Source organism: Triplophysa dalaica, chromosome 1, assembly GCF_015846415.1.
Source record: "Triplophysa dalaica isolate WHDGS20190420 chromosome 1, ASM1584641v1, whole genome shotgun sequence".
Classification (NCBI taxonomy): Eukaryota; Metazoa; Chordata; class Actinopteri; order Cypriniformes; family Nemacheilidae; genus Triplophysa; species Triplophysa dalaica.
The window spans coordinates 26,287,324-26,304,913 of NC_079542.1; the positions used below are offsets into that span (position 1 = coordinate 26,287,324).

Genomic DNA, 17,590 nt, shown 5'->3' on the forward strand with positions numbered 1-17,590 from the left:
AATATTATTATTGTATCGGGTAAATGAGGAATATGTGTCACTATTTAAGCTGTAGACTCTCGTCTCGTATGTTCACTTAACAAATGCACAAAATAGAATAATCAAAAAAATCGTAATAACTCGCACAAAGTTAAAAATTGAGTCTTTAACATTAGGACTTGATGAGGCTCGCGCTTATTTAAACGTGATCAGCTCTGCCTCGGCGCCTCGGTTACTGGGGCAACCTGCGCCCTTCCGCACACAGCTCTAAACAATGTAGCAGCTAACAGCTTATTTAACCCGAAAATAGCTATTGATTTGAGTTTTTAAGTTTTCCCTTTAAACCTTAAGTCGGTATTTAGTTTACAATGCTTCGTCCAAAGTATTTCACGTCGAAGGAAGTGTCTCTTCACAACACACTTGAAGATATATGGGTGTCTTACCTGGGCAAAGTATACAATCTGACACCACTTGCTGAAGAAAATAAAGGTGAGTCACACATTTCATTTAGTTAAAATTAGGAACAGGGAAAGCGGTTGTTTTCTGAAATAGTTCTGAAAAAAAAATCTCTGAAAATGTGTGAATTGCTTTCTAGGAGACCTGTTGTTGAAATCTATTATCGAGTGTGCAGGAAAGGACATCAGTCACTGGTTTGACCCAAAGACAAAGGACGTTAGTCACTTACTGATACAACTATTGTAATAATTGGAGACATTTGATCATATAGAATAATATAAAAAATAAAAATGAATAAATTAGGAAAATTAAAAACGACAACAGATATCTCACAAAATGAACGACCACAGTTCATTGGCATTAGTTTAATAACATATTCAGTTTTAAATATTATATCCATATAAAAAATCATTTTGCTATCAAATATTTTATATAAATCAGGTATGCAAAAGTTAATATGGAACATTCTACATCATGATTATTAATTGGCTAGGGCTTTTTCAGTTCATTCTCAATGCTGTGTTTGTGTTGTGACGATCTTTATTTTTGATCATCTTTTAAATTAGATTCTCAGACATGTTGACCCGTTAACTGGCTGCATTAAATACTACACCCCTAGGGGGCGCTTTATACACGTACCCCCTCCATGCCCACACACTGACTGGGCCAATGACTTCGGGAGACCATGGTGGAAGGATAACCGCTATGAAATTGGGCTGCTGTCAACCAAAACACGCTGGATTCGCATTATAAACACTCTTACCTCCCAGGATCAAAGACTGGAGGTAAGCCAATGTTAACCTATGTTTTTTGTGTATGTGGCTGTGTTAACGTTGCTAAACTCTCAAAATAGTCACCACTGCAGACTGTAGCGCGGTGACGTCATGCATTTCGACGTCATTCATGTATAAGTGCGCTTGCGCAACGTGATGTACCGAGTTGCCTTCAAACCGCATGCGCCGTACAGACAAGTTTGTTTACTTCCGTATACGAGCACGTTCAAATAACATGGGTTAATATTTGTGGTTTTTACAATTGTGATTTTTTGTTTACAGATTTGTATTACAGTGCTGTCTTTATCAAAGTCACAGAGGATGTGATTAAAAAACGTTATAACATTAAGTGATACGTGTTCACATTTGAAATGGCATGGTTTCTTTATAAATATGTTTAAAAAAGCCCTTAAACAAATGAAGGCTTTAAAATATCAGAGCTTTTACATTTTCTAAACGTTTTTATCATTTATTATTATAATATATGCAGATGTTTTGTCTCAAACCAAGATTCAGAGAAACTAACACCAGCAGGGTGGATTACTGTAATGGACTCCTTACATGTCTTCTCAAAAAGACCATCAGACAGCTGCAGCTCAAACAGAATACTGCTGCCAGGATTCTTACCAGATGCAAAATATCTGAGCATATCACTCCAATCCTCAGGTCCTTACACTGGTCACCGGTAACATTTAGAATCAACTTCAAAGTACTATTAATTGACCATAAATCACTCAAAGGTCTAGGACCTAAATACATTTCAGATATGCTTATTGAATATAAACTAAACAGACATCTCAGATCATCAGGATCAAGTCAGTTAAAGATAAAATGGTTTCACTCAAAACAAACCATGTAAGCCTTTAGCCATTACGCCACCCTGGAATGCTTCCGGAAGACATCAGATGTTCACCAACAGTATAGCTACTTTTAAATCCAGATAAAAAACACACTTGTTTAGCTGTGCATTTACAACCTAAGCACTGTGCTGGTTTATCAACTGCACTTCTATTTCTAATTTATTCTTTTTCTCACATTTTTAATCAATTTTATTGCTGTTTTATTTGTGATCTTAAATAATTAGCATTTTAAAGATACATCTTATTTCTCTTTGTCAAACATTTTATTATCAATCATATGAAATGTGCTATAGGCCTATAAATAAACTTGCCGTCCCTTGCCTAAGACGCACTTACTCTAATGACGAATTTAGGTACGACAACTCTGATTTTGGGAATTCCCGACCTCAAACCTAGAAGTAAACGTTTTAAAAGCACGAAATTACATGAATAAAGTCTCTTTTGTAAGCTTTATGGTCCGTGTACTTTTGCGTCCATTCGTTTTTCTTTTTTTAACCATGACGATAAAAATAAAATATAAACGGTTGTTGTATTTTAAGCAAAAAAAGTTACATTCAAAATTTTGAATTAGAACTGTATTCAGAACATTCTACGAAAAAAATGTATATTGACTTATTTTCAGATTTTTGTTTATGACTTTTTGCACCTTACTTTACATTTATAAAATACACAAATTAATATCGAATAAAAGCGAATTGTACTAGTTTTCTGAGGCCAAATTAGTGACCCGGAAATATTTTTTCCCGCACCATTGAATGCGAAGCACCATGTCTCTGGAACCGTACAGACATGATTTTAAAACACCACACACACAAGGACGTTGCTGAGCATCTGTCTCAAATTGGTGTTGGACGAGGTTGTTCGGCGAGGACTGTTAGAAGATTTAGATTTTTGAAGCCATGATCCCGAGCTATCCGTAGTGCAACTAACACAAATTGCATATACATTACATTAAATATCCAGAAGTTAGACAAGAATTATTTAAAAAAATTGCATTTTTGTAAAACTGAAAAAATAGTTGTATACCAATAATTTGATTTTCATTTATAAAATAATTTTAAATAAGAAAATGTACTTTGTTTGTGGTTAATCTCTCCATTAACTTGAAAACAAATATAAAGAAAAGCACATTTTTTGTTTTTTATATAGTTGTTAAAAAAAGAAAAACGAATGGACGCAAAAGTACACGGACCCTTTATTAATAAACTTAAATAATATCGTTTTGCTCTCTTTAATATGCCTTGACGCCGCGTAATTCAAAGGAATGCATTGATCTCGGACGTATTATCCGAGTTCACACATTCATGAGATAGAAATACATGAAAGGTATACAGGACACACATGCGTAGTAACGAATGCTTGTCCACAACACGTTAAGGCGCATGCGCGCTAAAGCATGCATGACGTCACGGTGCTACAGGCTGCAGCGAGGGGTCTCTCAAAGCTAATTTCTGATGTTAAACAACATGCATGCACTGTCCTGTTGCATACTGAAAGGGGCAGTATTGCCCTGTTCTCTTCATTGTCCGACTCCTTTCCAGCAACACTGCTTAATATTTCCCTCCCTCCCACTTTTTGCATCTGATCCTTTTCCAGCTTAAATAAAATGGATCTGATGTTAAGCCTCTGGCACAACAAGTAATTGCAGACTGGCATGCTGATTGCCTTTGGCCACCAGGCTGTATCTTCAACTCTGGGCTAAATAATCATCTGTTAGTGATCTGTTTCATTCAGCCCTAACTGTGCCTTCACACCGCCGCCGTAGAGGGCGTCAAAGTGGCCGGAAGTCATGCATTTCAACGTGAGCCCTAAGCGAGCAGCGGCGCGTCTTGGCCGTTGATAGTCGAAATCAGGTCAACTTTATTGTAATGAGCTGTGACACAGTTCGGCATCCACCGCTTGAGAGGATTCCAGAGAACGCAGCCCTGTAAACTTTGGTCAACTTCAGAGCGCCAGAGCGTCCACAAATCTTTCTACAGCATTGTTAGAAGGGCGGCCATAGCTATTGTTGACTCTCTCGGCGGCAGCGGTGTGAACGTACAGTTATGCTTCCCTTTTTCATTGCTTGTAACTACTCAAAGAAATTCCTGCCCCATGTCTTTGCAAATCACAAAGGAAGCTCTAAAGTGCCTAGTATCTTCAAGTCACTAAGTCAGTTTTTATTTGTTTTCCAAGCAGGTGTGCTCAGAGGAGACTTTGGATGAGATTCTCCAGAGATACCTGTGCTATAATGCCCATGCAGCAAGCTACACCTGGAAACACAATGGCGTGAACTTGGTTATGAGCAAGACCCTTGGCGAAAACAACATCCCTGAAGCGGATGAGTTATACTGTGGAAGCATAGACTGCAACCTCTTCTCTTCTTCTATATCCCTGTATTTTAATTATGACCTAACCGAATTTTGACCATGAGAGGACAATGAATTAATGTGGACAATGAATATATATAATTCATTAAATATTACTATCTACAACAAAACAAATGTAGAATTCTATAGATTCAAGCTGAAAGCATAAACACGGCGTCAACTATTCATGCGTTTAGTGTTTCATTGATTTCTGTCTGTGCGTGTCGTCTTATTGCAGCTTGCTGAGCAACATCCAATCAGATGCTGAGCAACAGAATAAAAAAGATGAATGCCAGCCTACAAAATAAACCCCTGAACCATAAAGTCTGGTGGTTGCCATGGTAATTGTTCAGAGGAAATGCAGCATTGAAGGGCACATTGGGCTCTCAACCCTAATTAAGTAGCATTTTATATGTGTATACATGAGTTTGCAGCTAACATTTAATTTCAACCCATACTTTTGGGTACCATTATTTGCTAGCACGTATTTTTTGAAAAAACTTCCATTTGGCCATGTACAATTTACTTGATCCAACGATTATCTGTGTGCCATGTGGGTACAAAAACAATAATAGCAGAATATTGTAGTTAACTTGTGATGTTGTGGAGTTGAAAAGTGATTTCACTCATTAGCTAAACAAATAATGATTACCTTGTTACAATCATGAAGTAACCCTTCTGCAGCTCTCAAAGTTCTTGCTTAGTTTTGTCTTCACCATAAATAGTTAATTTTTAATCAATGCAACATGATGTAAGTCTGGGCATGGCTGCTGCAGCTCTCCCCGCCAGCCTCTCTCTCACTCTCTCTCTTTTTCGAAGGTGGGGGCCTTTAAAAATATTAAGGTGGCCATTTTTGTTAGATTTATGTGGCGCACGGCATCACACACTGAGCGCGCGGTCTTATTATGTTCACTTTCTGCAAAGCAGACTGTATTACCAGGCAAGTCTGAAGGAATAGAGAGAAAGAACACAATAAACGAGTTGAAATATATCTCGCACTGAGCTAACGTACACTGGTCCCCTCTAGTGCAAATGTGATTATTTTTAAGGAGGGAGGGGAAACGAGAGAGAGACTGCGATAAAGAGAGAAAGGAGGGAGGGGGACGTTCTGAAATAATATAGTCAGCCATTTTTATGTAAGGGGATTTTTTCTTATTGGGGGGTGGGGGGAGGTTGTTAAAAAATAAATATAAGGGCGGCCATCTTTGTTTCTCTGCCTTGTAGTGTAAAATATTCTAAAACGCCCCCCACTTTTTGTGAGTCGATTTGAATATTAAATAAATATCATAATTCGGAAGGGATACACTTTTAGATCTCGCGGAACGGGGCCACCGACGGGAATATAATGTCCTCTCTTCTCCGTTCTTGTGAGGAAGATGAGGGCACGGCGGTTAATTCCGAGGGAGGAGATTTTGGTGAAGAAGAAGACGACGGAGACCTGGACGCAAGCGACATAAACTCGCCGGCGGCGCCTAGAGAAACTGCAGCGAGAGCCGCGCCAGGTACCGTACAGTCCGAGGCAGACACGGGCGCGCGCGTAGAGCAGAAAAATATATTGTAACGTAGTAACAAACGCCAATGTTACAAAAAGTGCGCATGGCGACATCTGCACTACTGCATACTTCATTCCAAATTCTGTAGAGCAGCCATCTGAAGTGTCCTTATACTTTCGTTTTCTGTGAGCATTTCGCCAAAGAGTTGAATAGAGTTTGGCCGAAGTTGACCGATCCCCCTCTCTCTCTGCCTCTGTTTCATTCATCTCGTCTGTCATATGATGGTGCCTTTTTATCTCCTACTGCGATCTGACAAAGGATCATTAATCTCCACCATCGTGTTGTTGTTTGTCGTGAAGCCAACATAACTATAATAGATAAAGGGTGCCTGAATAATATAACTCCTCAAAGTTTAACGCTTTTATATAAACGCTGAACCGTTGCTGGTCACAGGAGGCGTGAGCGCTTGATTGAGGATATGCTGTGACAGAATGTAAATAAACTTAACCCGACCCACTGTCGCCCTGTTCATGCAGACATGTGTGACTGGTGATGCCGTCACCCTGCAAGATGCCAGTCCGTACACTCATCGGCCCTGAGGCTATTTGGGCAGGGAAAGTATGTAAATAACACGGAATATTATTATGTATGCTTGTGACACAATATCAACCGATAAACAAAACGTTTGTTTTTAATCTTTGTTTAGTGCGAAATGTGTCTTTGGTTTAGTGGGACAAAGTTTGTAGAGTTTGTATACACTGTGCAGTCATGCGAGTTTTGAGTCTGCGAACATATTTAACATTTTATGAGGAATGATGATCCATACATTAAGATTAAAAAATAAAGTGAAATCTTACTTTTTCAAACCTACACATGTCCTAAAAAGATCAGACAGTGGAAATTGATGGAAGGTATGTTTGTTTGTAGTCATTTAGGACCAAATGAGCGCGTAACTGTTTTCTCCTGGATTGCCACAGCACGCGTAATCAATTAGCATGCGCGTCCTTTCTCCCCTGCCGACCCTCATCTGAGGTCTGCTCCCCAGGTGCACGAGTTCATGGCTGTGGGTGCATCGGCTCGGCTAGAGGCCTCTCAGTCACCGAGCCCCAAGTGCTCGCTGCTGCCGCCTTTGGCTGCACGAGCTAGGGAAAAGTGTGTCCGCGCTTGCTCTCGATGCGCAGTAGCAACAAAGAAACATTAAATCCAATTCATTAATCATAGCGCAATGGCGATAGGAAGAAACGTGCGTTACGTGCAGCAATTCACACACCATATGCCGATAATGTTGTATGTTAAAGACAAAATATTCACATGCTTTATGGTGCCTGATTATTTACGCTGATGCGCTAAAATAAGAGGATACAAGTAGACATTATTTTTTACCTTATCTGAACTTAAAAGACTGTTGTTGCTGCAGTCTGCAAACTACTCACATTGATTCAGTCCTATTGAATTATTTTTTTGGAGCTTATTTTGATAAGCACAGGAAAAACATTTTTACAATGTGGTTATTCAGTCTGATACACAATTTGATTTTTATAGTCTACAAAAAGATTATTACATTGAATATGATGATCTAGCTACCTATGTATTATACAGCGACAACATACCCATAGAGGCTGTACCGTATAATTATTTTAATAAAAAGCCCAGTATAAGTAAATGCGGCTTGTTGTTACTCTAAAGAGCTATTTCTTTTTGACCCTTTGAACTTACTTTCCCCGGTCTAATACATTTAATAACACATTTAAATAGTATGTTCAAGCTAAATAAAATGAGACCAGTTAATTTAGCTGGTACCCCCATAAAAATAGGTTGCTTGAAAAACATATTTAGGTTTCATTATAAAATGCAGTATAAATAGAACACATAAATTCATAAATTTATTCACATAAATAAACTAGTCTGTAATAGTTTTATTCTTTAATAGTACTACCTTTAAATACTTCAATTTCTTATGCTTGCACAGTGACCTAATTTCTCTGATTTTGGAGTGCATACATTCTTTATCATCGTTTTAAAGTAAATCGCTCAGAAAGCGTTTCATATGAGCTGCTGCTGTCCTAATTAGGTGATCTGCATATTCATGTTTGGAAGATAAATTCATTAAATCTTGCTGCTTTGCCGAAGTCAAAAGTGAAATGAGTTTTACTTTCTGTGAGATCATGTCTCTGTACCCTCATGATGTTCTGCAGTGTTACGCTGCTCTTCAATATTTGTAGTGCGAAATTACACCTCAAAGGGTTTGGATAAAATTATGATAACATTCTCCTTATTATTTCTCCCAAATTTTCCATTAACCACTATTCTCTCATTCAGATGACGGAGACGATTTCTGTGGCATATCAGACAGGGACAGTCTGGGAAAAAAGAAACGAGGCCCCAAGAAAAAGAAAGAAACAAAGAAGAAAGACAAAGAGAAGGAAGGCAAGATGGCCAAGGCACGAAAGCGCAAAAAAATTGTATGTGGTAGATGCTACCCTTTGACTTTATGCAATTTCCAAATACTTAAAAAGTCAGGTGTAATGTATCTGCACTCTTTCTCAGGAGAGTGACATAGAAAAAGACTCAGAGGTTGACTATGGCGTGAACTCTGACAGTGCTGCCAGCGATTATGGAGGTGAGAAGAAAAAGAAGAAGAAACACAAGGACAAAAAAGAGAAGAAAACCAAGAAAAAGAAGAAGGAGGATGAGGACAGCACACATGAAGAGACCACAAAGGTACAGTAAGGCTGAACTTCACAGTTCTCAGTTGTTTTCAGCATATAAATAACCTATATATTTCAGAAGTTTAACCTAAAAACCTGTTATATCAACGTGTTTTCTTTGTTTGCATGTTTTTGTGCTGTTCCATATAATGTGCTTTCAATTATGTTTTCCATGATACACATGCATCATTGATAGCAATATGCTATTCAGGTTCGCTCAACATCACATGATTGCTCATCACATGAACACAGCTGCGAAAAACACTTGGTACATAAAACATTGCAAGTGGAACAATAAAACTATTCTATTTTATACCAAGGGGCAGTTGAGTGCTTCGATCTGATTGGTTGACAAACGTTCTATGGGTATGCATTGACTTTCAGTTCAAGGCACACCTATGGGGGTGTTCCAGGTCTGCTGACCACATTACAGTTACATTTCACTTCGCCAAGTTTAAAGATCCTATTCCCCGCGATCCCATTTTTCAACCCATAGTTAGTTTGTAATGTTACTGATAGAGCATAAACAATACCTGCGAAATGATGAAGCTCAAAGTTCAGTGAAAGGTGAGATATTGTCTTTAACAGAATTCCCTTTTCAAGGACCACAGAGAACGGCTGTAATCGGACTACAGCCCTCTACTTCCTGGGTACATGATGTCACTATTCCGAGTGCTTTTAATAACCTCCGCCCAAAGGAATACGCCAAAAATGGGCAAGGCCTTCCATAGAGAAGAGGAAGAGAACAGCTTTCTTGTTCTCAGCTTTTCTTGTTTCTTGTTCTTTTTGGAGTAGTGTTCGGTTATCAGAGATTGTGAACATTTGACTGAGCTACGATCTAACTACTTTCGTCACATTGCTACAGCCAGTAATAAGAATTCAGTTACACATATTCTAAGATAACCAACGGTCAAATAACGGCTTCCATGACTTTAACATCGGCTGTGAAAGCTGTTCTGTTTTATACACTGATATTGCGTGTGTGTGTATGCGCATAGCATACCCCTAAATCACTTCTATGAAACGTCCATTGAAGTCCTGCTTGCAAATGTCTCCTGGTCAATCTGCTTGTTTTGTTATCCAACTTGGGTCCAATATCAAAAGGCAAAACTGACGCTTTTGTTATTAGTGTTATTTAATATAACCGGTCTGACGCCATTCGGTCCGGTGTCATTTCCCTCACCATAGTAGGAAATCAATTTGCGATCTCTAACAAAGATTGACGTTTGCACATACACGTTACACTTCAATCGATCCACATGTTTTTAAATGATGAAGTTAAGTTGACACCATTGTTACTGTTAATTGCTAAATGCCAAAGTTTGTGAATACACGTGCTCTGAGAGGGGCAACGACCAATAACAACAGCCTGAGAAGTCGAAGCTCGCTGATATGGTATTTGTGGGACATCTTCACACACTCACTCTAACCGGGGAACCAATCACGACAGACCTGGTCAGCTTTACTAATCAGAGCGTTTCGGATGGAGGGACCTTATATAGACTGGAAGAAATCCAGTAGTTTTGTTAGAAGAAGGACAGCGGCTAACAATATACATGAAATATGTGAAATATAAAGCGTTTTTTTAAATGAGAAACATGAACATCTGTTGTTAAACAACCAAAAAACATAATCAAAGCCTCTAAAACAGCAAAAGACAGGCTCCTTTAAACAACAGAAAAGTTATAGAGCTTGTTAATCAAAACCGCGTTGAATGTTGCCCCATCTTGGGAGGGTGGCTGCCAGTGCGTTCAATACAGTGTTTTGTTTTTCTTGTTTGATTAGGAAATGTAACTATGGTAGGTTGATCTTGTGTTAAAAAACTGCAATAGCATTATGCAGAGTGGTGGCGCAACCTCAACACGCAACATAGGGCATGACGTGAGCTTCACATTCTATATATTTTAGCCTACAGGCCATCACCGCACACACCACTCTGCTCTTGATCTGACTTTTATAATGGCAAACTTTAAATTTAAAGCGGCCCTGCAACAATGTGTCATGCATTCTGACTTCTTTACAATGTTAAACGTGCTGTCTTCTCATGCTTAACATGGTCAACTTGTCAAAAAAGAGTTGGGCGTTTTACGTAGTATTTCTGTGCTCGATACACTCCCCCAGCGATCGTACAGGTTTCGGAAAGTTTTTGTTCGAACATATAAAACTATTTTGTAAAAAAAAATTGTCCCTTATTGGGCAATTCTCCAGGAAAAGCACGCGGTACCCCCACGCGTCAGCATGGAGAGCAGGAGAAGAAGCATGCGCAGACGTCACTTTCACTTATGTTCAGGATAGAGAGAGAGCATATGTTCGCGAAGTTCGGGTGTTTGTTCACTCACTGGATTTGAGTTGTAAATGTTATATAAACGGTGGATATAACACTGGATTTGGAGATCGTTTGAAACTGATATGGAACCGTCCCAGCGCTAAAAGATGCCGGACATGAACCGCATGCGGGGATTGAAACTGATGCTTGTGTTTTGTTGGCAATGGGGGCGCATGTGCTTTATTTCAACCTACCCCTCCCCCCCGCACCGTATGTTTTCGGAAACAATCTTAAAGCTGTATCTATCTTTTATAAATGTGATCAAACTAAATTCTCTTCGAAGATACGATGTATGCAATATAGATTGGCAGAAACCGCGTGTGTTACAATACAACTCCCAACGAGGTTAACAACAGGAAAGTGAATAATAAAATAAATGAATGAATACATATGATGAATATTGTAATAAATGTGAAAAATGAAATAGAATAATAAAATGAAATAAACAAGAAACAAATGTATGTTTCTATCCAGATCTATCAGCATGCTTTAATGGAACCTTGTGCAGTTTCGTTTCAATAAACAAAGCAGTTCAAAAACAAGAAATACATATAGTGAAATCGAATAAATAAAATAACTAAATAGAAAAACTAAATTCATTAATAACACTGATAGCCTAATGGTTCGTTTTCCTCTTCGTTCTGCTTATAACTGAAAACAAATATATTTCGATTAACCGAAGGGCCCGTCGTCAATTATTCCTAGAGTGTATGCAAGTGTTGTCACTTAACCCACGTGAACATGCCGGAACGCGCATGCTTGAGTGGTAAAACACTGGGCAAAACGAATGGTTACAATATCAGGAAACGCAATTCCTCGCAACATTGAATGTCTAAGAACACCTGATTCCTTTGCAAGTCATAAGGTGGTCGTATATGGAAGCATATTGGTTGATATTCTCAATTTGAAATACAATACGCAAAATGGCAATGCAGTATGTAAAATGACAATGCAATTGTGTGTATAAATATACCTTTTAAATAACATATATGAAACATTAAGTTCAAACTGAAAATAAGAATTCTATTATATCATTTACATTTGTCAGTTCCTACACTAGTTTTAATATGCTATTTAAATTGATATTATTTGACGCTTTATGTTGCAAAATGAAAATAAAAATCCATTCTCCGGGATTATATATGTTTAAGATGGTAAAGCAAAACTGTAGCAAAATTTAAATTAAAATGTTATTTTCCCAAAATGTATTAACATTAACACGTTGAACATTTGGGATCGCATTTTGATTTACACACAGCGCGTTGGATGTTGCTAAATTAAAAAGAAAAGTAAAGTAAAGGCATTTCGAGCTGGCCACGCCCCCTCCCCGATAGAGCGTCATTGCGTGAAGGCAGAGGCAGCATTGCTCATTGCGTGCATGGATATTGTGCAGCTGCATATGGTGCCAGAAATCTGACAAGCAATTTGAATTTGAAATTTCTAAATCTGAATTTTAGATAAGTGTAATTGCACAAAATTGAATATTTCCTGACATTCAAAAAAAGTTCTAAATTAGATTTTTTTATATTTTAATATGAATACGTAATATTGGCATTCTCAAATTTAATATTGAAAAAATTCAAAACACAGAAATTATGATTATGATTCATATTCAGAAATTGTTTGTTGGGTAATGTTAGCTTCCGGGTTCGACAGGGAAGTGTAGAAGATCTAGAAAAGTCAAATTTAGCGCTTTGGCCAGAGTGGCCATTTATTTGTTCGTATTATCCAATCAAACGAGTCGACGAGGACGCTGGCGATTATTGTTCGCCGCTTTGTCGTTCCAAAATATGCTTTCTGATTAATATTTTGATGTTTTAACAGTTTTATAGTTATTCGTCTTTTTTCCTTTTCACGGACTGTTTTTAAACATCAAAGACGAAGCTTTTAATTTTTGGATGGATTTTTGCTGAGGATATTGCGGCTACTACTTGCGACTACAAGTTGTTTTCTACAACTGAGCAGCAGAATATTGAAGGCTGTCTTCTAGCCTGTTGTTAGCGTGTTATTTCTGATGTTGACTGACAATGCTGCTGCAGCAAGCCCTGGACATGCTCTGCTGCGACTCGGCATGAGGCTCAAGTATTCTGTCTCACAACTGCCGAGTCTCAACAACCGCACCATGCCAGCGTGTATATCAGCCATTAAAGAACTTGGACTTCTGCGCAGATCACGCTACATTCATAGGAGTTCAGGCAGAAAGTTTGTCTATCAACAGCATGGCTACTCTGCTTCAGCCTTTGCATCTATCTGGACCACTGTTGCATGACAACCACGTCATCAGTGCAGTGCCACTCTTTATGTTAGTCCATCTGGAAATACCGCGAGATCTCTGCACGTCAAGCTAGACACAGCAGAAAATATTGCGGGATCCAAATTCCACAAGCAGGATAGAAGATGTCGAGTGGATTCTAGCGAACTACGACCTCTACTGAGATTCCTTCCTCCATCAATGCTTAAATTGAACTTTTTAATGCACAATCTGTTACTAAAAAATCATCTTTTATACAAGAACACATTACTGACAAGGGATTAGATTTCATGTGCATAACAGAAACAAGGCATAAGCCAGAGGTCTTTTCAGTGCTTAATGAAGCATGTCCCTTTGGCTACAGCTACCTTGAAAAAGCTTGTAGTACTGGTCGGGGCGGTGGCGTAGCAGTAATATATAACCAAAATTCGATTTATCTCCCCTCCCTCTGCCCACTCTCCCCTCATTTGAGTGCCTTGCATTTAAATGTAAATCTCCTTTCTCCATGACAACACTTCTTATTTATCGTCCCCCCAAACTAAACCCGGCTTCCATTTCAGAGATGTATGGTCTAATTTCAGCACGCTGCACTACATCCGCTAACATTTTAATACTTGGAGATTTTAATATCCATGTTGACACCCCCAAATGTCACTTTCCAACTGAGTTCTTGCAACTATTGGACTGTCTTAATCTTAAACAGCAAGTTGATGTCCCCACACATTCCAAGGGGCATACATTAGACCTGGTTATCTCAAATTTCACATCCATTAGAAATCTTTTGGTCTATGATCTGGGTGTGTCTGACCACAGTGCTATCTCAATGGAGCTACCATTCCCCTCTTCTCATACTAAGGACAAGTGTCAAATCTGCTTCAGGGCCTAAAAAGGATCAATAACAATGCTTTAGCTATGGATCTTCAGCAACTCCCTTCCATGGACTTCACCTCCGCTACCCAGTTAGTTGATTTTTATAACCAATCTCTGAGTATTCTTTTAGATCTCCATGCTCCTATCAGATCCAGAATGGTCACCTTTTCACGATCAGCTCCCTGGTACACCAGTGATCTGCGGAAGATGAAAACAGCTGGACGTGCCCTAAATGTCGTCTTTATGTTTCAAGACTTAATGTTCACAGACAAGCCTATCGAGATCATCGAAAGGCTTATGCAAGGTCCTTGAGAGATGCACGGTCAAAGTACTACTCAAATATTATCAATAATAGTCCTCGAAATTCAAAGAAACTTTTTTCTACTATGAACAACATTCTTAAACCACAAACCCATTTGCTTTTAGAAGCCACAGTGGAAAGGTGCAACAATTTTATCCGTTTTTTGGGAAAAAAAGTAGTTAATATTCGTTCTCTCCTATCCAGTTATTCAGTACCTGTCCCAACTGTCGACCTACAGCCTGGGATTTTCCGACCACTCTGTGGATTTGCCAATATATCACAGCAAGAGGTTGAGAATATTATTAGTAAGATGAAATCGGCTGCCTCTGCTTTGGATCCATTTCCCACAGCTTTGATAAAAAATTACCTCTGCGTTATAAGTCCCCTGATCACAAAAGCCATAAATCTTTCCCTTCAGAATGGCCACGTCCCGTCTAAACTGCTGTCATCAGAGCAATTCTCAAAAAAACAACCTTGGACCCTGAAGCCCTTGAAAATTATAGGCCCATCTCTAACCTTCCATTTCTCTCAAAAGTGTTGGGAAAAGCAGTTGCTGCTCAGCTATTAGTTCATCTAAAATAAAACAAGTTGTTAAAGAAATTTCAATCTGGTTTTCGTCTTGGCCACAGCACAGAAACAGCCTTGGTCAGGCTCACAAATGACCTACCCATGGCCGTAGATGCTAGCACACCATCTCTTTTTATCCTCCTGGATTTGACTGCAGCATTTGATACATTTGACCATAACATCCTACTTCACCGGTTGCACTCCACCATAGGTCTCTCTGACCCTGCCTACAACTGGTTTTTAATCCTACCTTACTGGCAGAACTGAATATGTTGCAATGGGAGAGGCTAAATCCTTGACACATAATGTCACCTGTGATGTCCCTCAAGGCTCAGTGCTTGGTCCCAAGTTGTTTATTCTTTACATGCTTACTCTTGGTCATATCATTGGCTGGCACGAAATTTCATTTCATTGTTATGCTGAGGACACACAACTCTATAAAAGGACAAACTCAACTTCGTCTGCTGTCCAGCCATTGTCAACTACCTGCTTGGAGGAAACAAAGGCGTGGTTGATTCAAAACTTTTTGCAACTAAATGGCTGCAATACGGAAGTCATTGTAGTTGGCACTCCAAACCAGGTCTTGACATCGAAATTAACCAGCATTGCCTTCTTTGGTCAAGACTTTCCATTCACTACTACAGTTACCAACCTGGATGTTAAATGTCTGTAATCTGACTTTTGAAGCCCATATCAATCTGCTATGTAAAACATCTTTTTTCCATCTCAGGAATATCTCCAAACTTCGTTCCACATTGACATTTGGAGATGCAGAAAATCTTATCCACGCCTTTGTTTCCTCCAGACTAGATTATTGTAATGCACTCCTCATCGGGATCTCAGGAAAATGCCTTCAGAAGCTGCAGTATGTTCAGAACTGTGCCGCAAGGATCCTAATGAGGGTGCGCAAGTACAATCATATTACTCCCATCCTTAAATCCCTCCATTGGCTTCCAGTCTCATACAGGATTCAGTTTAAGGTCTCTCTCCTTACCCAACAGTGTATCTATGTCGATTCCCCTGTCTACTTTAAGGAACTTCTCACTCCACAAAGCTCAAGACGTAGCTTCCGCTCTGCCTCAGCATATCTTCTCAAACCCACTAGGACTAAGCTTCGTACTATGGGTGATCGGGCCTTTTGCTCAGTTGCTCCCAAACTGCGGAATGCTCTTCCTGACCATCTGAGGGCACCGCAGTCATTCAGTGCATTCAAATGTGGTCTTAAAACTTATCTTTTTAGACAAGCTTTTAATTGATTGTATCCTTGAAATTTTGTAGCACTTTGAGATTTCTGTAAATATAAAGTTCTCTATAATTTTTTTTAATTATTAATATTATTAAAAGTTATGTATAACATTTAATGCAACAATAGAGAGAAAATATATAAATTATGTAAGCTACAGACTGAAATAAAAACTTTTGTAATTAAAAAATAGTGTGTAACAGTATTAAAATGCTATTACTTTGATCCAGGACACATTTAACGACCAGCTGAAACAATCTGGACACAACAAGCGTAAAGATGTTTTCTTATGACTAGAGCCGACTCCAGTCTTTGACAGTCAGAAAGGTGCATACACCTAACTACTGCGCCAGACCACTACACCACATATTCAACTACTGGACGTTCTGCTGAACCAACAAATCTATCGAACTACGTTATATTCCCGTTTTGTCAGTAAAGCAACAATGATGTTTGTGTTTTTGTATGGTTATGCACTTTCTGTTTCATGGAGATTAAATAATTTGATAATGATAACAAGAGAGCATTTATTCCTCTACTATTTGACACGTTTTTATTTTGCATTGACAAAGTTGGCTATGTTTAGCTTAAGATGGAGGTGTGTTCGTTAGCTAAAGTAAAAATTTTTGTTTTAATTGTACTTCATTGCTACTTGTACTTCATATACCAATAAATAAATTAATAAAAGTACTTTAAACTGCTGTATTTTTCATAAAAAATCTACATAGAAATAACCCCAAAGACCTTAATATTTTTCTCCTCATTTCTCTCATTGTTTGTCTGTGTTCAGTCTTTTTCTGGAAACACATATCTGCCCAATATGAACGAATCCTGAACACAACTGGGGCATTTTCAGCAGTTATGATCAAATTCCATTCATACTATACCCACAAATGTTCTGTATAAAAATTGTATACATGTCTAATATGTATTAAATGTATATGCACCCACAAACACTGGAAGTGCACACAGTGGGCAAAAACTCTTCTCTGTCTCCACAAAAAATGTTTCTGAATGATTATGTTAAGATATTGACTAAGACAACAAATACTGCAACTGTTTATGATGAAAACATGTATGTGCAAGCGATTTAACGTTTTATCATTCTGTGCAGTTTCAACACCTCAAAACAACACACGTAACGATGTAACTTTCGTCTCATTTTTGGATTTTAATTTGATCATGACCGCACGTGTCCCCTCTTGATTTATCTCCCTATATATTGATCTCGTGTCTCTTGTCTTGTGCTGATTCATTACTTCTGTGTGTATGTGTCATGTGTGTGAGTTAGTGTCATGCCAGTGAGTCTAGTTTATTTTGTAGTTATGTGATGTGTAACTAGTCTAGTCCTGTTAGTCTTTATTCCTGCTGCTGTTCATGTCTACTTGATGTTTTGTTATTTTACCCCCTCGTGG

The 17,590-nt window shown here is 38.5% G+C and overlaps 2 protein-coding genes across 7 annotated transcripts in view; both read left to right on the forward strand.

Annotated features, from left to right (window-relative positions):
• The first annotated feature begins 67 nt into the window (after positions 1–67).
• LOC130426345 (cytochrome b5 domain-containing protein 1) lies at positions 68–4,602 on the forward strand. Of its 2 annotated transcripts, none has more exons than XM_056753067.1 (4): positions 68–468; positions 575–651; positions 1,002–1,220; positions 4,244–4,602. In XM_056753067.1, the coding sequence occupies exons 1-4, from the start codon at positions 348–350 to the stop codon at positions 4,472–4,474; spliced, it is 648 nt and encodes a 215-aa protein (XP_056609045.1). In that variant the 5' UTR covers positions 68–347; the 3' UTR covers positions 4,475–4,602. The 2 variants fall into 2 exon arrangements, with proteins under 2 accessions (XP_056609045.1, XP_056609054.1); XM_056753076.1 differs by having other exon boundaries at positions 95–468; positions 4,247–4,602.
• A 968-nt stretch (positions 4,603–5,570) lies between these two features.
• The window catches only part of chd3 (chromodomain helicase DNA binding protein 3), a 66,905-nt gene continuing 54,885 nt past the window's right edge, over positions 5,571–17,590 (forward strand). For 2 of the 5 annotated variants that reach the window (XM_056744299.1, XM_056744307.1), the window contains exons 1-3: positions 5,571–5,918; positions 8,229–8,371; positions 8,457–8,630. In XM_056744299.1, the coding sequence (XP_056600277.1) occupies positions 5,762–5,918; positions 8,229–8,371; positions 8,457–8,630 (474 nt within the window). In that variant the 5' untranslated portion in view covers positions 5,571–5,761. Of the gene's footprint in view, positions 5,919–6,415; positions 6,528–8,228; positions 8,372–8,456; positions 8,631–17,590 lie in introns of those variants that run through there. The other 3 variants (XR_008906311.1, XM_056744316.1, XM_056744328.1) reach the window with 2 other exon arrangements.

Bases quoted from the DNA above. Each gene is read 5' to 3' on its own strand.
- LOC130426345 (XM_056753067.1), top strand. From the start codon at position 348: ATGCTTCGTCCAAAGTATTTCACGTCGAAGGAAGTGTCTCTTCACAAC. The intron at 469-574 runs GTGAGTCACACA...ATTGCTTTCTAG, and splicing joins ACTTGCTGAAGAAAATAAAG to GAGACCTGTTGTTGAAATCT. The intron at 1,221-4,243 runs GTAAGCCAATGT...TTGTTTTCCAAG, and splicing joins CCCAGGATCAAAGACTGGAG to CAGGTGTGCTCAGAGGAGAC.